The following is a 27,211-nucleotide window of genomic DNA, read 5'->3' on the forward strand; positions in this document are numbered from 1 at the left end:
GACATTTATCCCCATTATCCCTTCCCTACCTCCCTACCCCTGCTGTTCCTCCCCTATTCCCCACCAACAGACCCCAGTGTGTGATGCTTCCCTCCCTGTGTCCATGTGTTCTCATCGTTCAACACCCGCCTATGAGTGAGAACATGTGGTGTGTTTTTCTGTTCCTGTGTCAGTTTGCTGAGAATGATGGTTTCCAGATTCATCCATGTCCCTACAAAGGCCACAAACTCATCATTTTTGATGGCTGCATAGTATTTCATGGCGTATATGTGCCACATTTTCCTTGTCCAGTCTATCATTGATGGGTGTTTGGGTTGGTCCTAGGTCTTTACTATTGTAAACAGTGCTGCAATGAACTTACATGTGCATGTGTCTTTATAATAGAATGATTTATAATCCTTTGGATATATACCCAGTAATGGGATTGCTAGGTCAAATGGAATTTCTATTTCTAGGTCCTAGAAGAATCACCACTGTCTTCCACAATGGCTGAACTAATTTACACTCCCACCAACAGCGTAAAAGTGTTCCTATTTCTCCACATCCTCTCCAGCATCTGTTGTCTCCAGATATTTAAAGTATCGTCATTCTAACTGGCATGAGATGGTATCTCAATATGGTTTTGATTTACATTCCTCTAATGACCAGTGATGACGAGCATTTTTTCCTCTGTTTGTTGGACTCATATATGTCTTCTTTTGAAAAGTGTCTGTTCATGTCCTTGGCCCACTTTTGAATGGGTTGTTGTTGTTTTTCTTGTAAATCTGTTTTAGTTCTTTGTGCATGTGAGATGAGTTTCCTGGGTACAGTACATCGATGGGTCTTGGTTCTTTATCCAGTTTGCCAGTCTGTGTCTTTTTGTTGGGGCATTTAGCCCATTTACATTTAAGGTTAATATTGTTATATATGAATTTGATCCTGCCATTTTGATGCTAGCTGGTTGTTTTGCCCATTAGTTGACTCAGTTTATTCATTTGTTGATGCTTTTTATTATTTGGTATGTTTTTGGAGTTGCTGGTACTGGTTGTTCCTTTCTGTGTTTAGTGTTCCTTTCAGGAGCTCTTGTAAGGAAGGCCTGGTGGTGATGAAATCTCCCAGCAATTTCTTGTTCATAAAGTCTTTTATTTCTTCTTCACATATAAAGCTTAGTTTGGCTGGATATGGAATTCTAGGTTGAAAGTTCTTTTCTTTAAGGATGTTGAATATTGGCCCCCACTCTCTTCCAGCTTGTAGGGTTTCTGCTAAGAGATGTGCTGTGAGTCTGATGGGCTTCCCTTTGTGGGTAACCCGACCTTTTTCTCTGGATGTCTTTAGCATTTTTTCTTCATTTCAACCCTGGTGAATCTGATGATTATGTGCCTTGGGGTTGCTCTTCTTGAGGAATATCTTTGTGGTGTTCTCTGTATTTCCTGGACTTGAATATTGGCCTGCCTTGCTAGGTTGGGGAAGTTCTCCTGGATAATATCCTGAAGTGTTTTGCAGCCTGGATTCATTCTCTCTATCACATTCAGATACACTTATCAAATGTAGATTAGGTCTTTTCACATAATCCCGTATTTCTTGGAGGCTTTGTTCATTTCTTTTCATTCTTTTTCTTCTAATCTTGCCTTCTCATTTTACTTTATTAAGTTCATCTTCAATCTCTGATATCCTTTCTTCTGCTTGGTCGATTCAGCTATGGAAACTTGTGTATGCTTTGTGAAGTTCTTGTGTTGTGTTTTTCAGTTCCATTAAGTCATTTATATTCTTCTCTAAACTGTTTATTCTTGTTAGCATTTAGTCAAACCTTTTTTCAAGGTTCTTAGTTTCTCTGCATTGGGTTAGAACATATTCTTTTAGCTCAGAGAAATTTGTTATTACCCACCTTCTGAAGCCTGATTCTGTGAATTCATCAGACTCATTCTCCATCCAGCTTTGTTCCTTTGCTGGTGATCAGTTGTGATCCCTTGGAGGAGGAGAGGCATTCTGGTTTTGGGTGTTTTCATCCTTTTTGCACTGGTTTCTTCCTATTTTTGTGGATTTACCTACCTATGGTCTTTGTAGTTGGTGACTTTGAGTGGACGTCTTTTTTGTTGATAATGAATTTCTTTCTTTCTGTTTTTTAGTTTTCCTTCTAATAGTCAGGCCTCTCTGTAGGATTGCTGGAGGTTCACTACAGATGCTGCTTGCCTAGGGATCACCTGTGGTGGCTGAAGAACAGTAAGGGTTGCCGCCAGTTTCTTCTGTTATCTTTGTCCCAGAAGGATACCCGCCATATGTCAGCCTGAGCTCTCCTTTATGAGGTGACTCTTTGGATATATGGGGGCCAGGGAGCTGCTTCAGGTGACAGTCTGTCCCTTATAGGAGCTCAAGTGCTGAGCTGTGAGTTTTGTTCTGTTAAGAGCTTCTGGGCAGGTACATTTAAGTCTACTGCAGCAGAACTCATAACTCTCTTTTTTCCCAGGTGCTCTGTCCTGGGAAGGTAGGCTTTATTTATAAGTTCCTGACATGCTGCTGCCTTTTTTCAGAGCTGCCCTTACCAGCACAGAGGTAGCCTAGTCACAGTCTGCCAGCAGAAGCGTTGCTTAGCTGCCGTGGGCTCTGCCCAGCTGTTCTGTGAACTTCCTTGTGGTTTTGTTTATAGGGGTATAGTTAGAACTGCCTCAGTAATGGTGGACTGCCTCTGCTATGGCAGACTGCCTCCGTAATGGCAGACTGCCATTACTTAGTTTACTTTTATTAATTTTTTTTTTCCAAAGAAATGTTAAGTTATATATGACACATTATCATGCTTCTAACTTTAAATTTGTATGGCATGTTGGAATTACATGTAACAACTTTAGGTAATATAAAAACCATTGCTTTTTGGAAACAGAACCATTTAGAATCTAGCTGTGGGACTTCAGGCAAGTTATTTAAAACTTCTAAATCTTCTTACTTGCAAAAATGGAGCTAATGTTTTCTTCAAAAACATGTTTTGAAGGGTGTTCTAAGTACATGGCACAAAGTGAACCCTTAATAAATATTATTCTCCCTCTATTTTATTTCAATACATTCTAAAATTGCAAATATTCCCTGATAGCTTCAAAATTTCTATGTATCTTATTTTTCTAATGAAATAGTACTTTCTGGTTAAGTAAAAAGCAAACTACAATTTTACTCAAATGAACACTGAGTATATATTATTTCACACACTTGTGTTTTTAAATTACACACCAGAACAGAGTGACAGCAAATCTTATGTTTAATAGATTAACTAGAACAACACTGACTCCATAACCATTTAACAATGGTCACATTTAAGGTGAAAGACCTAAAAGCAAAGATAATCATAGAAAATGCTGACATTGCAAAAATCCATCCTTCTCCACAGATAAGATGCTGCCGTAGCTTTGATACTAATCTTTGCTCCATAATTCTGCTATAATTTCACATAGTCTGTAAATTTCTGCATAGTTGAAATAATAAAAGCCTTTACAAACCTAGTGAAGACACATCAGCGATGATGAAGTATCCTCCATCAGGAACTATGGGTTTTAGGCCAACACTTTCAAGTAAATGTACCATCCGATCTCTTTTTACTTCTAACTCTTTTGGCAAAGAATTGAAGTAGCATTCTGGGTCATCCATGCGCTTCATGTCAATCCAGAAAGCTTGAGCCAAGGCTTCCTGTTAGAATTAAAAAATATGAAAAGGAATATGGGAATGTTATTTATTGCTTAGTTTATTGGTATAATAAATAAAGATGACCTGAGTAAAATTATTGGCAAAGAAGAAGTCACTCAGGAAATAATAGTTGAATTCCTATGAACCTATATTAAACTCTATAAATTAATGGAGGAATCAGTTATACCTGAATGATTAAATCTCATGTGAAGAACTGAGAATGAGTCATGAAAATTCAAATTGAAAAAGAGCTGTTACATAAAGATGGCTTGCTTGAAAACAAAAAGACGTTAAAACATTTTCTTAATAAGTTGAGTCGCAGAATGACTTGCTAAATCTAAGTCAGAAAAACAACCAGAGTAGTCAGCCTCTCACCATTACCTTTGGGGACAGAGTGGAAATGAAAGCTAACCCACTGTGTAAAGGAGAAATGTGCCTTTCTTATTCCCCGTAGGTGTGCAAATCTTTGCTGGAATCATTCATTTGCCAGGAAGGTGGTCAAAGTGTAACAGGGGATAGAAGTGAGTTTCTGGAACATCTACAGTAATTCCTCTACCTTTCTTCAAGAGCCAGGAAAGCAAACTGGGCCAAGGAAAAAGCCAATGTTTTAAGTGCAGTGGACTGAATGTTCGTGTTTGTTCCCATATTCGTATATTAAAATCCTAAACCCCAAGGTGATGGTATTAGGAAATGGGGCCTTTAGGAGGTGATCAGTGCAGATGGGTAGAGCCCTCAGCAACAGGATTAGTGCCCTTACAAAGGAGGGCTAGCTTGCTCCTTCTACCATGTGAGGACACAGCAAAAGGTACTATTCATGAAGAAGAAGGTCCTCACCAGACACCAAATCTACTGGTGCCTTGATCTTGGACTTTGCCCACCTGCCAAATGGTGAGAAATAAATTTCTGTTGTTTATAAGCCACCCAGTCCATTTGTTACTGCAGCCCAGACCAACTAAGACATTAAGGATCTGGCAGGTAAGAGAGACAGTGTGGCAAGAGACGACTGGAGACAGAGAGGGGAAAGATCACAGAGAAGACTTTATGCCAAAAGAATGCAGTAAAACAGAATTAGTAGTAATTTTCCAGTACTACAAAAATCTTGGAAAATAAGGATTGCCTTAGTCTGGAAATCTGTGGTTTTCTGGAACTAAACATGGTTATCCTAGAACAAAACAGAACACCTAGTTGAAAGGGAGAAAGATGGTTCAGAAAAAGATGTATTCTTGGCTGTATCTTTTTTTCTCTCTTGGCAACTTGTTCATTCACTATAGGAGAGACTGCCTTAGAAAATTCCAAGTGAAAGGAGACAGAAACATCCATCCTAACTACAGCATCCTGGAATCCTTCCTTTTTCTAATACCCCATATGTAACCTATTGACAAATAATGTTGGCTCTACTTATATATTCAGAGTCCAATCACTTTTTACCACTTCCACCATCCCCATCTTGGTTCAATCCAGTGGCCCTTCTCTCTTGGATCACTGCAACGGCTTTCTCCCTCAATGAAGCAGTCAAGAGTCTGTAAAACAAGCTAGACCAAGTCACTCCTGAGCTCAAAACTCTCTGGTGACTTCCTATCTCATTCTGTCCTTACAGTGATGTGCATGGCCCAGCTCCATTTGACTCCCAGCTACCTGTCTGATCTTAGCTTTCCTACTCTTCTCCCTTGATCATTCCATTCCTGTCTTGTCGGGTCTGACTTGCAGACCCTGGCCCAGCAACAGATGAACAAATGCAGTCAGACATGGATATCCAGCAAAAGTGTGGGCTTGGGGGTCCAGGCCACTCAGACACCAAGGAGGGTGCTGTAAAGAGTCAGCAGCTGTGGCCCTTACCAGCTGGCACTGCAGGCATTTATTCCATATAGATTTAATGACAGAGGCTTTGAGTTCGACACATTTGTGGAATGATTAAAGGCCAGGTTCTGAGGCCTAAAGCAAACACCATTTGTGGATAATAACATTGTTGACCCCCTGAGTAGAAGAGAGCAGTCATGCACCCATGGGTGTTCAAAGGTTCGTCTTAGGACCACATGAGTAAACAAGCTCTTTAGATGAACTCCCTAACATTTCTTTGTACCAACTTCTGCCTAATTGCCTCTGGGTAAGAACCACCGCCTTAGGCTCATTCCTTCCCAAGGCTTTTGAAAAAACCTCCTGGCTTTCCAAGAAGATTTGCATCTATTTCTCTAAAATTTTTCTCTTATAATTTCTCCCACCACCCTGACTGAACCCCTACACAGTCTCTGTGCTGTTCTCTGATATAAACATGCTGGCAAGGCCATCTACTACTGGGCCTTTCCACTTGCTGTTCTCTCTAGGTAACCATGTGGCTGCTTAAACTCCTTCAGTTAGTTGTTCAAATGTTATCTTCCCAGGGAAGCTTTTAAAGATTACCCTATTTAACACTGTATATTCTCCCACTGGTGCTTTATATCCTTCCTCTTCCCTATTTTATCTTTCTTCTTCATATAGCTCATATATTTTTAAAATATTTATTTATTATTTGTATCCCACCAATTAGGTTGTAAGCTTCATGATGGCAGAAATTTTTTTCTGCTGTATCTCCAGTACTCAGTAAATATTTGTTGAAAATGAATGGATTTATTTTGAGAGGATGAAATTAATTTAACATATAATAAAACCAAATGTTAGAACTTTGCTTTATTGTGAGTTAGAGAATCACTAAAGAAAGAACTTTTAAATAAGATTTTTTTCTGATTCAGAAGGTATTTTTTACAGAAAGCAAAAAATCATGTTTACTATAGCCAATACATTTTGCTCTTTTGTCCCCTTTTTCTTTGAGACAGAGTCTAATTCTGTTGCCCAGGCTAGAGTGCAGTGGCATGATCTTGGCTCACTGAAACTTCCACCTCCTGAGTTCAAGCGATTCCCCTGCCTTAGTCTCCTGAGTAGCTGGGATTACAGGCACCTGCTACCACACCCAGCTGATTTTTATATTTTTAGTAGAGACAGGGTTTCACCATGTCGGGCAGACTGGTCTCAAACTCCTGACCTCAGGTGATCGGCCCGCCTCAGCCTCCCAAAGTGCTGGATTACAGGCGTGAGTTACCATGCCTGGCTTTTTTGCCCTTTAACTGCCTTCTAGAAAAATAACATTTTTTCAGCATTTTGATTATCCACAGAATGATAGCAAAAAAATCCCTATTTCCATAATAAATACATAAAATGTTAAATAATATTTACATTGTTTTCTTTTTTTACTTTACATTTTGGAAATCTTTTTTATCTCAGTACAGTAATTATAGTATTTCTCCATTTTATTTATTGTTTCTTTTCTCTTCAGTAGTTGGTAGACAGAATAATGGGTCCCTATGACATCTAGATCTTAAAACCCAGAACTTGTAAATATGTTACCTTGCATGGTGAAAGGAACTTTGCAGATGTGATTTGAATTTAGGATCTTCAGATGGGGAGATTATCCAGTGGGCCTAATATTATCTCAAAGATGCTTATAAAGGAAAAAAGGAGGTAGGAGGGTTGAAGTCACAGGAGCAGATGTGTTGATGGAAGCAGAGGATGGATTAATGTGACTGTGAGCCAAGGAATGTAGGCAACCTCTAGAAGCTGGAAACGGAATGGAACAGGGTCTCTCCTAGAGCCTTCAGAAGGAACACAGCAATGCCAGCACCTTCATTTTAGCCCTTTAAGACCCATTTCAGATTTCTGAGCTGAAGAACTGTAGGCTTAATAAATTCGTGTTGTTTTAAGTCACTAAGTTTGTGGTAATTTGTTACAGCACCAGTAGGAAACCAATATGGTTATATAACATTTCAATATCTGGATAGATCATGGTTTATGTAACCAATTGTCTGTAGATGATAACGGATTATCCTCAATCATCTGCAATGAATAGCCAGGTTAAGTACATCACTTCTTACAGGTGCAGATAATAGCTTGATATGGTTTGTATCTGTGTCTTCATCCAAATCTCTTGTCCAATTGTAATCTTCAATGTTGGAGGTGGGGCCTGGTAGGAGGTGATTGGATCATGGGGGTGGTTTCTCATGAATGGTTTAGCACCATCCCCTTGGTGCTGTTCTTGTGATAGTGAATTATTGTGAGATCTGGTTGTTTAAAAGTGTGTTGCACTTCCCCACTTCTCTGCCTCCTGCTTTAGCATGTAAGACATGCCTACTTCCTCTTTGCCTTCTGCCATTATTTTGTTTTCTGAGGCCTCTCCAGAAGCAGAAGCCACTATGCTTTCTGTACAGCCTGTAGAACCATGAACCAAGGAAACCCCTTTTCTTTATAAATTACTAAGTCTCGTGCATTTCTTTACCTGAGTGCAAGAATGGACTAAAAGCTTTAGAGTGAATTCTTAGAAGATGAATTGCTTTCATAGGGCAAGCACATCTGTAATTTTGCTTAGTTTTCTCATTGTCCTCCACAGAATCTGTAGCACTTTAGACTCCCGTGAGCAATGTTTAAACAGCTAAACTTGTATTAAGAAAAAAAAAAAAAACCCAAACCATCCTGAATATGTATCTGCTCCCCCAATTCCACATTATATTAGAAGGCCCTTCAACAGAAGGATAGAAAGAGAAGAACAAAGTCAATTCGAATACGCAATATAAAAGTAATATCTTCACCAAAAGACCATGCTTCTACCCTGTCTTACTGTAATACTTACTTGTAAAGGAGTTGCACAAGTATAAATCGTGTTTTGTTGAACTGTCTGTAAATGTTTTATCAAATGAGTCGGACCAATGGACCAGCCAAGCTGGGAAAGGAAAAGATAAAAGATTTCAAAAAATTGGATTGTATATACCAAATCTGAGACAACAGTTTAAAATTAATGCAATTGTTAAATACATACAATCCTAAAATGTTGGCTGGGTGTGGTGACTCACACCTGTAATCCCAGCACTTTGGGAGGCTGAGGTGGGTGGATCACTTGAGATTAGGAGTTTAAGACCAGCATGGTCAACATGGTAAAACACTGTCTCTATTAAAAATACAAAAAAAAATTAACTGAATCCAGTGGTGGTGGGAGCCTATAATCCCAGCTACTTGGGAAGCTGAGGCAGGAGAATCACTTCACCCCAGGAGGCGGAGGTTGTAGTTAGCCAAGATGTACCACTGCACTCTAGCCTGGGCGACAGAGTAAGATCCATCCCCCACCCCCAAAAAAGTTTACACTATGAAAGTAGTACAGTATTAGTACTTAGAATCATTACAATGCTGTTCTCTTCATGAAATGGCTTCCAACTGGAGTCACTAAGCTCTGCCTTCATCACTAAGCTCTGCCTTCATCACTAAGCTCTGCTTTTCAGAAGGTAAGCAGCCTGCAATCATTGTTAGCCTTTTCAACTCTTCTAGTTTGCTAATTCTGATATTCTGGAAGATTAAAAACTGGTAATAAAGCTTGTTTGAATTACAGATTAAAGTAATACTGAATGAGAGCCTAAGGGATGCATAATTAAAACTATATATATAGACTTCTGCAGGCCTAATTTTTGATGCCCTGCTTTTTTTTTTTTTGGAGATGGAATTTTGCCCTTGTTGCCTAGGTGGAGTGCAATGGCCTGATCTCGGCTCACTGCAACCTCTGCCTCCCAGGTACAAATGATTCTCCTGTCTCAGCCTCCCAAATAGCTCAGATTACAAGCATGTGCTACCACACCTGGCTAATTTTTTTGTATTTAGTAGAGACGGGGTTTCACCATGTTAGGCTGGTCGAGAACTCCTGACCTCAGGTGATCCACCTTCCTCGGCCTCCCAAAGTACTGGGATTACAGGCATGCACCACTGTGCCTGGCTGGTTACCCATGTTCAGGAGAGGTGAGGCTGGAAGAGAATTGGGTTTTTTAACTGGATAAATATTGTAGCAAATAATACAGAGGTTAAGTGCATGAATCCTAGAGCCAAACTTTTTATTCTGGCTTGAATTTATTAGTGGGGTAGTCTCAGGCAAGTCACTTAACTTCTCTGTGCTTTAGCTTTGTCATCTGTAAAATAAGAACACTAATCATACCCACCTTATAGTATGGTTATGAGAATGAAAGAAATTAGTATATGTAAAACATTTAGAACCTGGTATATAGCAAGTGCCAAAATATTAGCTACTATTATTTTTTCTCCTTTTATATTAATATGCAATTTAAACACTTGTTTGCAAAGAAAAAGGTGTCATTAGTTGATTACTTATAATAGAAAAAAAGACCTAATTTTTCAATTAGGTCTCAAAAAGGATAAAACTCAACATGAAAGCCAAATAAGTCAAAAGATAAGCAAAGATCACCAGGTACAAAAATCTATAAACTGAATATGTATACAATTATTCATTTATATGTTTACTTATTTATTTCATTATTTTGTTAAAGACAATCTTGCTCCGTTTCCCAGTGGCTGGAGTGTAGCTCACTGCAGCCTCAACTTCCTGGGCTCAAGTGATCCTTTCACATCAGCCTCCCAAGTACCTGGGACTGCAGGCATGCACCACCATCCCTGGCTAATTTTTTAAAAATGTATTTGTAGAGACAGGATCTCATTATGTAGCCAAGGTTGGTCTTGAACTCCTAGTCTTAGGTGATCCTCCTGCCTTAGCATCCTAAAACGCTGGGATTATAGGCATGCATTTAAAACACAAAACACTACAAAAAATAATATACAGGCCTATATATATATATATATATATATATATATATATATATATACACACACACATATATTTGAGATAAGAGTCTTGCTCTGTTGCTGAAGCTAGAGTGCAGTGGTGCCATCTCAGCTCAGTGCAACCTCCACCTCTCAGGTTCAAGCAATTTTCCTGCCTCAGCCTCCTGAGTAGCTGGGATTACAGGCATGCACCACCATGCTTGGCTAATTTTTTTTGTATTTTTAGTAGAGACGGGGTTTCATCACATTGTTTAGGCTGGGCTCGAACTCCTAACATTGTGATCTGCCCACCTTGGTCTCCCAAAGTGCTGGGATTATGGGCGTGAGCCACCGTGCCCAGCCATACAGGCCTATTTTTAAGCAATGAAATTCTTACTCATCTTACCTTCCAGCCAGTTACACTGAAAGTCTTTCCAGCACTTCCTATCGTTACTGTTCTCTCCCACATACCTGGAAGAGTAGCTAAACAGTGGAAGAAAAAAGGTTAACTAATTGCTTTCCAATTAATCTACATTTAGTATAATCTAAAAACATAACAAAGACACATAAATTCAATGAAAATAAATGTCTTATGGTTTAGCCAGTCTAGTTATTTCTAGTTTTTTATTTTTAGACAATGTAACTTTAATGCAAAACACAGATGAAAAGTTTACAACACTGTAATGCTGTACCAAAATAATATGTAAATAGATTAAATAATTTTAAAATTAGTTCTGGTGCTGGAGTGTCAGGGGTGCCAGCAGGCAGTGTTCCAGACTGCTTCAAGCGGCAGCTGTCACAGGGGCTGTAGCATTCAGTGTTCAATGTTAGCAGTGACTGCATGTTCAACATAATAATCCTGTGGCAGGGCTTAGGTTGTGATCCTGATTACTGTTTAGGCCTCTTTATCTTGCCTATTTTCTAAGTGTATTTCTCCAGGCTTCCTAGAGCAATGGCTCTTAAAATGTGATCTCGCACCAGCAATATCAGCATCACTGGGCAACCTGTAAGAAAGGCAAATCATTGGGGCTTATCCCAGACCCACAGCAGAAACTTTGGGGGTAGAACCCAGTAATTGTGTGCGCACCTGTGTGTGTGTGTGTGTGTGTGTGTGTGTGTGTGTTTTGCTAACAACTTTATTGGGTTATAAATCCCACATCACGTAATTCGCCAATTTAAAGTATACCATTCAGTGATTTTTAGTATATCTATAGACCTGTGCAACTATCACCATAACCAATTTCAGAACATTTTTTCACCCTAAAAGAAGCCCTGTACTTTTTAGCTATCACTCTTTAATATCTGCATGGCCATTGTGCCTGAATGAAGCTTATCAAACACACATATTTTCTCCATAAGGAATATCACAGCCTTCTTACACTTAGGAATACTAGACAGTACTTTAGCACTAGGCTTGGGGGCCATTTTAAACAGCAAAATCACTTTACATAGAACAATTGCTTACAGTGTGAACTGAAACAGAAGCAAAATGTTTGATCTCAACTGGGAATGTGTGTAGGGTGACTCCAATCTTTAAATGAAGTGCTGTGAGTACTGATTTGGGGTTACACATATATTTTAGGGAGCAGGCAAATTTGCAAATGCAGAACTCAAGAATAATGTGAATTAGCTATATAATGGTTTTCAAGTTGATTAACATCTTTAATAAAGATATTCATTCATTCATACATCAAATATTCATTAGCAACCACCAGGTGCTAGGGACTAAGCTAGGTCTAGAGGAAACAAAGATGAGTAAGATGCAATTCTTGAAAAAATTTAATGTCTAGGGGGGACATGAGACACATAAAATGACAATTATAATTCAGTGTGATAAAAATGCTGTAATAGCAGGAGACATGGAGGGGGATGCAAGAATAGAAGAGGGTGTTGAGGGTGGCTTTCTGCAGCTAGTAATTCTTGAGCTGAAACTTAGAAGACCATATGGGCCATAGCCAGGCAGAGAAGGGTAAGGAAGATATTTTGGGCTAAGACATGTAACAAAGTCCTGGAGGCCTAAAATGCAAGTTTGGAAATTTTGCTAGGCATTGGTTATAACTGGTAAATTACCATTTCATCAACCTTTGAGAGTGCCACCCACATTTTGGATTCCTCAGGTAATTTAGTTGTGAAGTTCTTTCCATGCAACCCACAAGTTTTTCCACTTGTTTTTCAAAAGTACAAGTGAGGGCTTTTGTACTGTTCTTAACGAGTGTTGGTACACACAAAGGGAAAATAAATGCTCATCTCTGGGAATCTAAGCTTGTGCTTTCTTGAAGTAATCTGTTCATAAGCAAGTAAAGTACCTACTAAAATGTAAGGCAGCTACAGAAATTTCCAAAACAATGTATAAGTAATTTCAGTCTACCCTGAAATACTAAATTTATAACAGTAGGAAAAGTATATAATCAGAAAAGTTATAATTTTATTCACTGTGGAATATAACAAAACCCAAAAAGATAAATGAGGAAAATATTTAGAATGTCCACTTGAAGAAGGAATATTTTAATATTTGATATAAATAGTTACAAGTTTTGAGACATTTCTGGTCTTCCAAAGTACTCCAAAAGAACACTATGACACATGCCCTACTTTTCTATTTGACCAGAGAAAATCTAAACTATATATAATGCAGATTATCACTTCCTTTAAAGTAAAGGAATACTTCGTATATTAAAGGACTACTGTTGAACTTTGCAAATTGATTTAATAGCCATTTTGCATCTTTAAGGTAACAAAGACCATTGTATTTGACAGAATATCCAAGTTTTAATGCAAACAAATTGCACTTTCATTTTTTTGGTCTTATTTAAACTTTATGGGCTGTTACAACTAAAAAAAAAAAAAATCTAAGTTTAAAATATACTTCTTGCATATCTTTAGTAAATAATGTTATCAGTTACACTTTACCCTGAAGGGCTTACAGTGAGTAGATCTAAACAATAAATTTCAAAAAAATAAATAAAAAAAAAACAAACAAAAAACAATAAATTTCAAGATCATCTGAAGTTATCTTTTGGGATACATACTGCTACACTGAGTTATAATTACAATAAGAAAGTAATTGTTCATGTTAATCTGATTTTCCAGTGGGAAATAGTACAAATGACTTGAGACAGAAGTCACTAACAAAATGGGCAACGGTGGACTCTGGTCACTAACAAGATGGGCAGTGGTGGACTCTGGTGCAATTTAACACATGAAAACATTTTGCTGTATTAAGGTGCCACATTCTGCAAATCTCTGGCTGCTTTCTCTGTTTATATATATTCTCCTTGAGAAAATTCATTCTTTTCCATGTGTTCAGCTACCACCAACATTTTGATGACTGCCAAAAATATATCCCATTATAATCTGATTCTGATCATTGGGCCTATAATTGTACTTGTCCCCAGATATATTTTATTCCTCTATGTCCCGTAGATACCCAAATGCAGGAAGTTTAAAGCATGAGAAGCAGCAAGTCCCTTTGCTCAGCCTTTCCCTGCAAATCTGCTCCTCCTCTCCACATTTACTTTGGTTAAAGTCCTCATCACTGCTGAGTAGTTCAGGCTAGAGATCTTAGCATCATGTTTGTTTGCTTGCTTGCTTCCCACCTTCAAATGCTATACTCTATAGTTTCTAAATAGCCCCCACATTCCATCTCAAGTGCTCGGTCGTCTGATTTAAGACTCTCATCTGCGGCTGGCTCTTATCTTTGTTAAAAAAAAAAATTTAGTAATGGAACCAATTCTCCTGTTTTGTTGCAGCTTTTGCAATAGTTCTCAAAGTAAGTTCACTGGCATTCTGGTGATCAAATTAATATGCAGAATTTTTAAAAATCAATTTTAAGTTTTTCTTCCAGACAATTTTCTTAAGCCTTTAGCAAATGCTACCACTTATCTGATAGTGGACACTCCGACAGTGAAACAAATGAGCATTTAGTAAACGCATGTTAATGGCAAAATCAGAAAACCTCAAATGTGTTTATTTCAACAGCTTTTTGTTATGGACAAGTATGGACAGAACTGTGATTTTTTTATATTGGCTTCTAATTGTTGAATTTCTATTAGGAAAATTGCTACTATGTTCAGGATGGAATTCACCATATCGCTATTTCATGATATGGAATGCTGTGATCTCGTGGTGATCTCTCACTAAAGTAAGTTTCAGAACCACTGACCTCCTCAACAAAGTTTATACTCTTTATCTCATATTCAAAGTCCTTTAGAATCACCCTACTTTTACACTCTGATCTATGCCAGTTACTACAATACACCCTCATAAATCAAACTGAGGCTTGATGTGATGGCTTATTCCTGTAATCAGAGCCCTTTGGGAGGCCAGGGTAGGAGGATTGCTTGAGTCCAGGAGTTTGAGGACAGTCCTAGCAACATAGTGAGATGCTATCTCTACAAAAATTAAAAATAAATTAAGAATTATAAACCACTGCTCAATGAAATAAGAGAGGACACAAACAGAGGGAAAAAAAATCCCATGCTCATGGTTGGGAAGAATCGACATTGTGAAAATGTCCAAAGTAATTTATAGATTCAATGCTATCCCCATCAAGCTACCAATGACCTTCTTCACAGAACTGGAAACAACGACTTCAAACTTCATATAGAACCAAAAGAGAGCGCACATAGCCAAAATAATCCTAAGCAAAAAGAACAAAGCTGGAGGCATCACACTGCCTCACTTCAAACTATGCTACAAGGCTACAGTAATCAAAACAGCATGGTACTGGTACCAAAACAGAGACATAGATCAATGGAACAGAACAGAGGCCTCAGAAGCAACACCACACAGCTACAATCATCTGATCTTTGACAAAGCTGAGAAAAACAAGCAATGGGGAAAGGATTCTCTGTTTAATAAATGATGTTGGGAAAACTGGCTAGCCATTTGCAAAAAGCAGAAACTGGACCCCTTCCTGACACCTTACGCTAAAATTAACTCCAGATGGAGTAAAGATCTAAACATTAAGACCTAACACCATAAAAACCCTAGAAGGAAACCTAGGCAAAACCATTCAGGACACGGGCATAGGAAAGGACTTCATTGCTACAACACCAAAAGCAATGGCAACAAAAGCCAAAATGGACAAATGGGATCTAATTAAACTCCAGAACTTCTGTACAGCAAAGGAAACAATCATTAGAGTGAACCAGCAACCAACAGAGTGGGAAAACATTTTTGCAATCTACCCATGTGACAAAGGGCTAATATCCAGAATCAACACAGGGCTAATATCCAGAATCTACAAAGAACTAGAACAGATTTACAAGAAAAAAATAAACCCATTCAAAAGTGGGTGAAGGATATGAACAGACATTTTACAAAATAAGACATCTGTGAGGCCAACAAACATATGAAAAAATGCTCATCATCACTGTTCATTAGAGAAATGCAAATCAAAACCATATTGAGATACCATCTCACACTAGTTAGAATGGTGATCATTAAGAAATTTGGAGACAGCAGATGCTGGAGAGGATGTGGAGAAATAGGAACACTTTTACACTGTTGGTGGGAATGTAAATTAGTTCAGCCATTGTGGAAGACAGTGTGGCGATTCCTCAAGGACCTAAAAATAGAAATACCATTTGACCCAGCAATCCCATTACTGAGTATATACCCAAAGAACTATAAATTGTTCTATTATAAAGACACATGCACACGTATGCTCATTGTGGCACTGTTTACAATAGCAAAGACCTGGAACCAACCCAAATGTCCATCATCAATAGACTGGATAAAGAAAATGTGGCACATATACACCATGGAATACTACACAGCCATAAGAAATGATGAGTTTGTGTTCTTCATAGGGACATGGATGAATCTGGAAACCATCATTGTCAGCAAACTGAGAAAAGAACAGAAAACCAAACACCGTATGTTATCACTCACAGGCGAGTGTTGAACATTAAAACATGTGGACACAGGGAGGGGAGCATCATATACTGTGTTTAGTAGGGGTGGGTGTTGGTAAGAAACAGCTGGGTGAGGAGGGATAATGAGGGGAGAAATACCAGATATAGGTGATGGGGGGATGAAGGCAGCAAACCACCTTGCCATGTATGTACCTATGCAACAATCCTGCATGATCTGCACATGTACCCCAGAACCTAAATTTAAAAAAATAAAATAAATAAATAAATAAATAAGTTAGCCAGATGAGGTGGTGCACACTTGCAGTCATAGCTACTTGGGAGGCTGAGGCAGAAGGATTGCTTGAGCCCAAAAGTTTGAGGTTACAGTGAGCTATGTGCCATTGCACTCCAACCTGGGTGACACAGCAAGACTCTGTCTCTTAAAAAAAAATTTAAATAACTGAGCTTTCTTCTTTTTTAAAAAAATTTCAATAATCATTTACCTTCTTTAAGTGTATCTTGATGTTTCATACCCCCTTGCCTAAGTACATGCTAGTTTAGCTTTTAGGAATTTAATTTCTGTTTCTCTGTTTAGCTAATTCTCCATCTTTTAGCCACTCCTTTTTAAATTTCCCTCAAACAGCTGCTTTCTCTTCCCATCTCTATAGCAATTTGTAATATACTATAGGAAAAATTATGACACATGCAACAATGCAACAATTTAATATATTATAAGCATACTACATTTCTTATTTTAATTTTTCTTAAAAAAATTTAGCCAGGTTTGGTGGTCTGTGCCTGTAGTCCCAGCTACTTGGGAGGCTGAGGTGGAAGGATCACTTGAGTTCAGGAGATGGAGGCTGTAGTGAGCCAGTGGTGCCTGGGCTCAAGTGATCCTCCCACCTCAGTCTCCCAAGTAGCTGTGACCATGCATCTGGCAAATTTTAAAAAATTTTTTGTAAAGATGGGGTTTCTCTGTTGCCCAGGCTGGTTTAGAACTTCTGGACTCAAGCAATCCACCTGCTTTAGCCTTTCAAAGTGCTGGGATTACAGGCATGAGCCACTGCACCTAGCCTAAATTTTAAAATTTACCTATTCCTGCCACATTTTTAAGTCATTCTTCCCTTAATTTTTTCATCTTTCCTCTTCATTTATTCAACAATTTCTTTCTAATTCTCTATCACGTACAAGATTCTATGGAAACTGGGGATACAGAAGAGACTAACAAACAAAATCCCTACATTACTGCAGTGTAGAAGTAAAATATATAGATTCTGATATTTACTATAGAGGAAAAAAAACAAAACAGAAAAAGGACAAAGCAAAAGCTGGAGGGAGAGGTGTAACTATCTTCAGTGTGATGGTCATGGAAACTGACATTAGGACAAAGGCCTGAAGGAGCCGAAGGACTGAGTCAGATGGATTATTTGGAAAAGTGTTTCCAGGCAAAGGAAAGGGAGGTGCAAAGACCCAAAGGTTGCAGCACAGTTTGTAATCCTCTAATTGACATGGTTTGTACTACCTCAGCAGACACTATGGCATTTGTGAGATAGTCCAGTAGTAACGGCCGAATCTCAAGCAAGGGCCAAGCAGCATACCTTACTACCTCTGTATTTCTTTCTGTTGACTTGGCATTTTGGTAACTTGTTCAGCACAGACCATCTAGAACCTCTTCAGGTACAAGTAAACTCCCTGTGTCTTATGTACAAGTAATTGTTGGATTTCTGCTAAGAAGTCAGAGATTTGGGCAAAAGAATGACTTCTTTGGTATCATAGCTTTAGAGTATGATCCAAAATCTCTGACTCTTTGTCCTTTGAGTTATTCATCAATTCACGAAAAGTACTGCTCATTCAAATACTATTTTTAAGTGTCATTTTAGAGTTGGTCTGGGATCCTTTCCAATCAGTTCTTCCATATGTGCCCAAACACATTGAGATTTGTGACTCTATATTATAGTCAGTACCTATTTTTAAGTGCTTATTTCCAGAATATACAAGCCATTCATAAACCTCATCGCTGATGCAGAGTGTGTCATATTTGATGCAAAGGTCAGCAATTACTTGGAGTTCCTCTTTGTTATATACCTACACATAATAAAGGAAAGAACACAGCTAATTATTCAACATGTGAGAAAATGATAGGTCAGAAGACTGTATAAGGAGATAAGAGACTTGCTTACCTTGCCCAGTGGGTTATGTGGAGTATTTAGTATAATAGCTTTTGTTTTGGAATTAAATTTACTTTCCAATTCTTGAGGATCTAATGTCCAGTCAGAACTACACCATTTTTTTCCATCAACAGGTTTCTAAGCATGAAGAATGAAGATATGATTTAACTGTCATGTTTACTGTCTTACAAATGAATAAACTAATAAGGAAAAAAAAATCAAAGAAAGTCATGGCAAAGGTAACTGGATAAATTACCAACAAATGCTTCCTTAGAGTAGGAACAAAAAAAAAAAAGTAGAAAAAACTAACAAAGAAAATAAACAGAAATAACTAGGCTGTGGTTCTGCCTCAAGAGCCCAAAAAGACCTAAGTCTTATGCTCACACCTGTTAAATGGAAAAACAAGCCCTGTCAACATTAACTGCTGTAATTATTCCTTCACAGGAGCCAGCTGTAACTATGGTTAACATGTCTGATACTGTAAGGCTAGCTGAAGATTTTGTGGTTCTCCTTAGTGTATTACTTATTTTGAAAATATTTAAAAAGACAACTAGACAAAGATATTCAGTAAATCTCTGAATGCAATCAAAATAGTAACTTTATCAGTGACAAAGTAATTGGTATTTTCCAGACGTCTTAAGTCTTGAAACTTTGCCATATGACCCATACTGGCAAACTTACAGATCTCAAAGGAATAAAAACAGGTGTTGCTCCAGCCATTCTCACCATGGGCTCATAGCAGTCATAGAAAGGCACTATTATTATGACCTGCAATGAAAGCAGATAAGATCATAACCTATCAATTATTTATTCATGTTATTAATAGTGTGTGGGCTAGGCACTATATTATGTGTTGAGATCCAGCAGTAAAAAAGCCAGGCTTTGCCCTTGTGGAGCCAACATCTGAGGGGAAGAGACCTCGGAGATAAACTTTTCCAGGTAGTCTTGACTACAGTCCTTGGTATCTTAGGGAGATCTATAAATAAGCATGCAGTGGGAGCATTTGAAATTACATATAACATTTCTTAGCACACAGGTAGATTTACTGGGAGTGTGGGGCTATCACATTCTCAAAGGGATATTCCAGCCAAAACTATTAAGCATTTCTTCATATTTCAAATTAGAAAATAACATCTAGAATATGAGTGATATATAGGCAGTGACAGACAGCAGCCTATGTGGAAAGAGAACACTGTAATCTTCCCTGGTATAAAGTGATAATTTAAAAGCACTATCCTGAGAGTAAAGATGTTTCTCTCTTCTCAAAAGCTCTGTTAGATTTTGTATTTTCAGTAGAGACAGTCTTGCCATGTTGGCCAGGCTGGTCTCCAACTCCTGATCTCAAGTGATCTGCCTGCCTTGGCCTCCCAAAGTTCTGGGATTACAGGCCTGAGCCACTGTACCCAGCCTCATCTGTGAAGTTCTCAGGGACTAAGATGACCTATCTTTGTAACTCTAGTGGGAAATATAATGCTCGATACAAAGTGAGAGCTCAACAAAGGAAAATAAATTGGAGAGGCAGGGCAGTAGGGTGGGAGGAATACACCTCCTACTCTTCATCTTGATTTTTCTACTTTTATGATGTGAACAATTCCTCTCTCTCTTTTTTTGAGAGTACTTATTGATTCCTCACTATTTTAGGTGCTGGCAGTAAAGTTATAAAGTTCTCCTGGAACTTACATTCTACTGAGAAAGGCTTATAATGAATGGAGAAACAAATAAGGATATTAGATAATTTCAGACAGTAATAAATGCTATAAAGAAACAATAAATAGGTCAGTATGATAGCAAGTGACATGTATGTGATTTCAAAATATTAGATAAGTTGACTAAGGAATAAAGAATAGAGGAAAGAAGGCTAAGGGCTAAGCCTCGGGATACTCCAAAAGAGTGGAGAGAAAGGCCGGGCGCAGTGGCTCAAGCCTGTAATCCCAGCACTTTGGGAGGCCGAGGCGGGTGGATCACGAGGTCGAGAGATCGAGACCATCCTGGTCAACATGGTGAAACCCCGTCTCTACTAAAAATACAAAAAATCAGCTGGGCATGGTGGCTCGTGCCTGTAATCCCAGCTACTCAGGAGGCTGAGGCAGGAGAATTGCCTGAACCCAGGAGGCAGAGGTTGCGGTGAGCCGAGATCGCGCCATTGCACTCCAGCCTGGGTAATAAGAGCGAAACTCTGTCTCAAAAAAAAAAAAAGAGTGGAGAGAAAGAAGCAACAAAGGATTAACAACATCAAAGTATGAGGCAAAACTATGTTATAGGATTAAAGGAGATTATGTATATGAAACTGTGAACTTCCTTGATATGTTTCCTTAAATACCTTGTCCTGGCACAGTGGAGGGAAATCAAAGGTGTAAAAGAATAACATAATACAAAGCAGATAGCAGCATCTTTCATAAAAGTGGTATGGTAAAGGGCTATGACAGTTCAAAGAGAGTTAACAATATAGATCAGGATAAATATTCATTCTTCAGACCCAGCTTAAGCAATGTCTCTCTGGAGTTTTCCAGACTTAGCAGAGGTGACTGCCTCTTCCGTTGGTTATTACCATAAATTACACATTCTCTGCTATTGGCTAACACACGATGTTCCTTTTAATCCATTTGCAACTCTGTTTTCTACTAGACAGGGAACTCTTACTGCATAAGACCTATCTTTAAGAAATCTTCTGTCTCACAGTGCTTAGCCTATACTGGATCCTCAGTATTTTCTGAACAAATGAAAGAGTCAAAAAGTATTAAAGCAAGGGCACTGGAATTATAATGGAAAATAGGGGTAGAGATGAGTGAGGTAGTTGCAAAAGTTGGTCATAAATCACAGTACTAAATAGCAGAAATCATTTAACCTTCCTGTTACATTAACACATCCTTAGCCTGTCGCAGTGACTCATGCCTGTGATCCCAGCACTTTGGGAAGCTGAGGCAGGTGGATCACCTTAGGTCAGGAGTTCGAGACCAGCCTGGCCAACATCGCGAAATCCCTTCTCTACTAAAAATACAAAAATTAGCTGTGAATGGTGGTGGGTGCCTATAATCCCAGCTACTCAGTAGTAGGCTGAGACAGGAGAATCACTTGAACCCATGAGGCAGAGGTTATAGTGAGCCAAGATGACCCCACTGCACTCCAGCCTGGGCAACAGAGGGGGACTTCATCTCAAAAACAAAACAAAACAAACAAACAAACAAACAAAAAACAAAACAACAACAACAAAAAACCCCACCATCCTCACATGGGAGAGCTTATGCAATTTCTGGGCACAAAAACACGTTGATCAAAAACTTGCAGACCAAGTTCCAATTAAAGGTTATTTTAGCAATGAAAACAAAAGATTCTTTTTCCCCAGCAGTGGTAGTCCCTTCCATCTGCCCTTATTTAAAAAGGCTATAAAAATAAGAATAAATTATATGCAACAAAATTGATGAATATCACAGACACAAAAATAAATGGATCCAGACCCAAGAGTATACACTGCATAATTCTATTCATATCAAGTAAAAGAACAGTCAAAACAAACCTATGGTAATAGAAGACAGAAGAGTAGTTACCTCTGGGAGAATATAGACTAGGAAGAAGAACAAAGGAGCTTTCTGGGTACTGAAAATGTATTATATCTTCATCTGGTTGTAGTTACACAGAAATTTATCCAGCTGTACATTTAAGATTTGTGAACTTTATGGTACATGCATTATACTTAAAACAGAATTAAAAATAAAAAAGAAAAGAGCATAATATAAGTAAAAGATTCAAAGGTGGGAAAAATGATAGTTGATTAATATAGGTATTATGCTAATGTTAATATACTTACTTCATCTCCCTCATCAATTAATGCTTGAATGGCGTTAAAAAGAGATCCATATGCTCCTACTGTCACAAGGACTTCTTTATTTGAATCAATTTGCTTTTGATAAAGCTTTTCATACAGGTAGGACAGGGCTTTCACAAGTGATGGATGGCCCTGTTGGATTAAAAGTAAGAACAAAACCTTGAATTTAAATATGGGACCTACTGTTTGAGGTAATATGACTCTAAAATATAATAATTTTTAAAATTTGGATTTGATGTTTATAATTACCCAAGGAAAATTTACATTTTTTAATGGCAATACATTTTTAAAAATTTCCTACATTTAGAGGATTCCCACACTAATGGTCATGGAGGCTTGCTAATGATTAAACCTTCTTACTAAATAAAGGGTTTGGGACTATATAATTTCAAAGTATTTGCTCTGAATAAAGATGAACTCTTAGTATTTTTTGACAGCAATTAAATCGTATTCAAAACAGTTGGATTTGTTTCCCAGTTAAAATAAGTAAAAAAAAACCCATACTAACTGTATACCCTCTCCTTGGTTCTTCCCGATTGCTGGAAAGAAGGTTATGCCAACCAATGGACTAAAGAGAGAGAACAAAAACAAATTCACCAAAGACATGAACACCAGTGTTGATGTGATTGCAAATGTTAGGCAGAAGTGAGACACTACTCACATTAATGGTCAAGAGAGTGGTGGTTATCCAAGGTACTACTTTCATAAGAGAAGTGAAGGGTTTATGAAGGTACAGTCTGAGGCAAGTAGGGGGTCTGACGGCTCCTGGATTACCTCTCCCTCAGTTCTTCCAGGTTCTCTCCCCTTCCCTCCTTTTCTTTCTTCCTTTCCCTTTTCCCCTTGTTTTATTTGGTATTTAAGTCAACATTTTTTGTTCTTTTCTGTCCTGCATCTACCTCCCCCTTTTGCTTTTGAGGTACTACCCTGATTTTGTATCCCTTGAGAGTAAGAGTGCAAGTGCAGGTCATGTGCTTTTGTTTGAAAGCATCTTGGGCTCTGGAGCAATAAACTGAGTCCCTTTGAATTTTACTTTAATAGCAGGTCTAACAAATTCTACCAAAAGGAGATCTGAAAAGCAACTATAAACGCTATACACATTTCTTAGAATGATTGTGCTTTTAAAATAAAAATTTTAAATACAAAAATAATTTATGCTTCATGTAATACGTAAAACTAGGCAAAGATGTGTAAAAAAGTTAGAATTGTTTCTCAATATTATTTCATTCCCATCCCCCCTGAGGTGACTAATGTCATAGTCTGGTGATAGTGCTGAAATTAATTTTATGAGACCATCATTACCCTGATAGAAAACCCCTGATTAAAAGGTCAGACAAAACCATTAGGCATTTCTTTACATTTCAAGTTAAAAAAATTGTTGATCAATAAGTAAAAGTTTTTTATCTTGCTCCATTTTCTGGATGAGTGTGTGCAGAACTGGTATTATTAGGCTGGTGCAAAAGTAATAGTGTTTTTTTTTTTTTTTTTTCATTAAAAGTAATGGCAGGCCAGGTGCGGTGGCTCAAGCCTGTAATCCCAGCACTTGGGGAGGCCAAGGCAGGTGGATCATGAAGTCAGGAGTTCAAGACTAGTCTGGCCAACATAGTGAAACCCTGTCTCTACTGAAAATACAAAAATTAGCCAGGTGTGGTGGTGGGTGCCTGTAGTCCCAGCTACTTGAGAGTCTGAGGCAGGAGAATCGCTTGAACCAGGGAGTTGGAGGTTACAGTGAGCGGAGACCGTGCCACTGAACTCCAGCCTGGGCAACACATAGAGACTCTGTAGGAAAAAAAAAAAAAAAGTAGTGGCGAACTGCAATTACTTTTGCACCAACCTAATAGTTCTTCCTTAAATGCATGATAGACCTCACCAGTAATTCATCGAGGTTTGCTTATAAGAAGACTTTAACTACAAATTCATTTTCTTTCACTAACATAGGGCTAGCTGCATTTCTCATTTCTCCTTGTGTCAGTTTTGGTAATTTGTATCTTTTAAATAATCTATTCATTTTATCCAAGTTGTCAATTAACTGACATAAAATTATTCATAACTTTATCTTATTATTGCTTTCATGTCTGTATGATCAGTAATGATATTCCTTCTTTGATTTCTCATATGGCATTTTGAGTTTTCTCTTTTTTTTTGATCAATCTAGCTAAAACTTTTACTTACTGATCTTTTCAAAGAACCAGCTTTTGGTATCATTAATTTTCTCTATTGTTGATTTATTTCTAGCCTTTCATTATGGATTTGTATAGGCCAGGGAGTGGGTTATGTTGAGTAGGTATGAAATAGGGGTCTGTAGGGTGGGCCAGGAAGTGAGAGTCTAGAAGAGCAGGGATTCTCACCAGTGTCAAACCCTGTGACACAGGTTGCTTTTTCCCTGTGGGATTCCCAAAGCCAAGCCCTTGTATGGATTTTTGTAGTTACATCACTATAAAAGACAAAAAACAGGCTTCCTCCTATACTATTCCCCTCTCTATTTCCCACAATATCATAAAAGGAAAAGACAAGTGGTCAGGCATATGACAATCATATAGCTTTTGACACAACAGATACAAGTCTACAGTTCAAAGGTACATCTGATCTGGAAAATCTTTGGCTGTCATAGGCATTTCATTACAGAAGGATGGGAGTAAGCTGGGACAGGGAGGAAAAAGGTAACTAGCTGGATATAGAGTATATTAAATAAGAGGTCAGTGCTAAGGCTGCATGAATGTGGATGAGATAGAAAAGATATGTCTCAAGAGAATATTGTTCCTTACCTTGTTGTTGCCACAGGATCCCATCTTGGAGCAACAGAAAGTTAGGGGCCAAAAGAAAAGTGTAGAGGAGCTGAAAGTAGGGGAAGGCTCATCTCAGGACATAGGGCAAGGGCAGGAGTTCCTGTCATTGCTGGGATGGGACTGCTGGTCCCAGAAAGTCACTTACATGTAAATGTAAAAAAAGCACACACACACACACACCCCAAAATAAAAGCTCATGCCCTATATGGTCCTGATATACTTACAAAGCCTCGTGTATACTGATTCAGGCTATCAATTGCTGCAATCTTTGATAATCCTTCTTTTACATATATAGGAGGGGATATATCTGGAAAGCCTTGGCCAAGATTCACAACAGAAGGGTCTGCAGCCAATTTGGTAAATTCAATCCTAAAATTGAAAAAAAAATTAGTAAGTACTACAATTATAAAGTTTGCTTTTTACATCTTATAGGCTTATCACAAAACTGAAAAATAAGACCTAGTTTAGTCCTATAGGTTTAAAAAAAGTGAGTTTCCAACAAATATTTACCACCCACAAAAATGAGTTTACCAAACAGAATGACAGCTGAATTTATGAACCCTTACAAACTCAATTTCCTGCTAGCCACATTTTAACCATATATATATTTTTTCTCAACAATTCCAGCTGCTGCTAAGTTCTCTTATCAACTATTAGAGAACAGAACTAATAAGAAAAGTTCCTGGACTGGAAGGTAAGTTCCATGAGGGCATCAACATTTGTCCTTTTCTCTGCCGTATGTCCAGTGTCCACCATGTGCGCTAAATGAACGCTCAGTGTACGGATTGCTAACTTCCCTCCATTTTCATTTAATGGATGAATTAAATAAGCACATTTATTTATAGATCGTGGATGAGGCAAAAAAAAAAAAAACCTCTCATCTAAAGATATAAAAATATGTAGGAAAACCTCACTAAATTATTATTGTTTGTTCTACGATACTCACCACATATTTTTGTCAAGTCCTTCAATTCGTTTTGCATTTGTGAATTTCAGTGACATTTTCTGAAATACATAAATATTGAAAGGAATTTAATTGCTTTAGTCAAAATTTTAAAATGCTGCTAAATCATGGGTCACTCTTCCTTTTCCCTACTGTTACATTGTAAATGGTAGTCCTAAAAGATAAATCTTAGACTCCAACACAAAATTCTGAAGAGAAATTCATCTCCTACCCACTACTGAAGGAATGCCCCTTTTTTTTTTTTTTTTTTTTTTTGAGATACGGCTGCCTTGCCCAGGCTGGAATGCAGTGGTGCAATCCTGGGTTACCGCAGCCTCAACCGCCCAGGCATAAGCAATCCTCCTGCCTCAGTCTCCTGAGTAGCTGGGATACAGGCATATTCCACTGTACCCAGCTATTTTGTTGTTGTGGTTGTTGTTTGTTAGTATTTTTTATAGAGACAGGGTCTTGTGGTGTTGCCCAGGCTGGTCTCAAACTCTTGGCTTCATGTGATCTTCCTACCTTGGTCTCTCATTGGGATTACAGGTGTAAGCTACCATGCTTGGCTGTAAGTGCTTTTTAAAATGAACTTTAGATGTTCATCTCACCTAAGGACAAAAAGTATCATCCCAGCCTAGAAAGCTAATCAGTCTGAAGGCTTGTGGTAGTAAAGAAAACAATAATAATGCAAAAAAAAAAAGTCAGTTAAAAAAAATCTTAAGCCACACTCTGAAGATCATTTCAGGTAAGATGTACTGAGTTTCACAATTAAGTTCCTTGTATGGCATATAGGAAAGACTCAACTAATGGTTTTAAAGCTACTCCGTAAGGGAGTTCCATAATTACCGCTAGCATTATTGAGTACTGAGTATGTGCTAGGTACTGTTCTAAGTGCTTTACATAATTAACTCATTATTAACATATATTTACAAAAACCCTATGTAGCAATTCTGTTACATAGTTAGAACTATGAGGTACAGAGGAACAGAGAGGTTAAGATCCCACAACTTTTACGTCTGCTCAAGTTTATAAAAGCTATTAACATTTAAACCCAAACAGGTTCAACTCAGGATCTGAACCCAGACAGTCTGACTCCAGAATCCATACTTAGAACTATTATATAATTTTACATCGTCTTCTATGTAATAAGAACGTCTAAGCTAAGGCTATGGTAGAAAACTAGGAGTTAATAATTATCACATAGCATACAATTTTTTAGTTCTTCAGATTCTAAAATTAAGTTTTATACTATCTCTCAAAAGTATTGAATTAGCTTTGAGTTCATTGCTGGTAGAAATAAAAAAATGACTGACAGCATTTTTGCAAAGAATTTTCTAATAGGATATTAATGTAATTTTAATTCAATCTGGGAA

General features: G+C 38.0%; 1 protein-coding gene across 4 annotated transcripts in view; it reads right to left on the reverse strand.

The window, feature by feature from the left end:
* KYAT3 (kynurenine aminotransferase 3) overlaps positions 1 to 27,211 on the reverse strand; it is a 72,909-nt gene that overhangs the window by 20,716 nt on the left and 24,982 nt on the right. For all 4 annotated transcript variants that reach the window (XM_003943258.4, XM_010331121.3, XM_074381147.1 and 1 more), the window contains 9 exons: positions 25,842 to 25,900; positions 25,120 to 25,264; positions 22,095 to 22,244; positions 18,971 to 19,057; positions 18,302 to 18,427; positions 18,086 to 18,206; positions 10,670 to 10,746; positions 8,300 to 8,389; positions 3,462 to 3,648 (listed from right to left, as the gene is read on the reverse strand). In XM_003943258.4, coding sequence (XP_003943307.1) covers positions 3,462 to 3,648; positions 8,300 to 8,389; positions 10,670 to 10,746; positions 18,086 to 18,206; positions 18,302 to 18,427; positions 18,971 to 19,057; positions 22,095 to 22,244; positions 25,120 to 25,264; positions 25,842 to 25,900 — 1,042 coding nt within the window. The remainder of the gene's footprint in view (positions 1 to 3,461; positions 3,649 to 8,299; positions 8,390 to 10,669; positions 10,747 to 18,085; positions 18,207 to 18,301; positions 18,428 to 18,970; positions 19,058 to 22,094; positions 22,245 to 25,119; positions 25,265 to 25,841; positions 25,901 to 27,211) is intronic.

This window comes from Saimiri boliviensis, chromosome 11 (genome assembly GCF_048565385.1).
Source record: "Saimiri boliviensis isolate mSaiBol1 chromosome 11, mSaiBol1.pri, whole genome shotgun sequence".
Lineage (NCBI taxonomy): Eukaryota > Metazoa > Chordata > Mammalia > Primates > Cebidae > Saimiri > Saimiri boliviensis.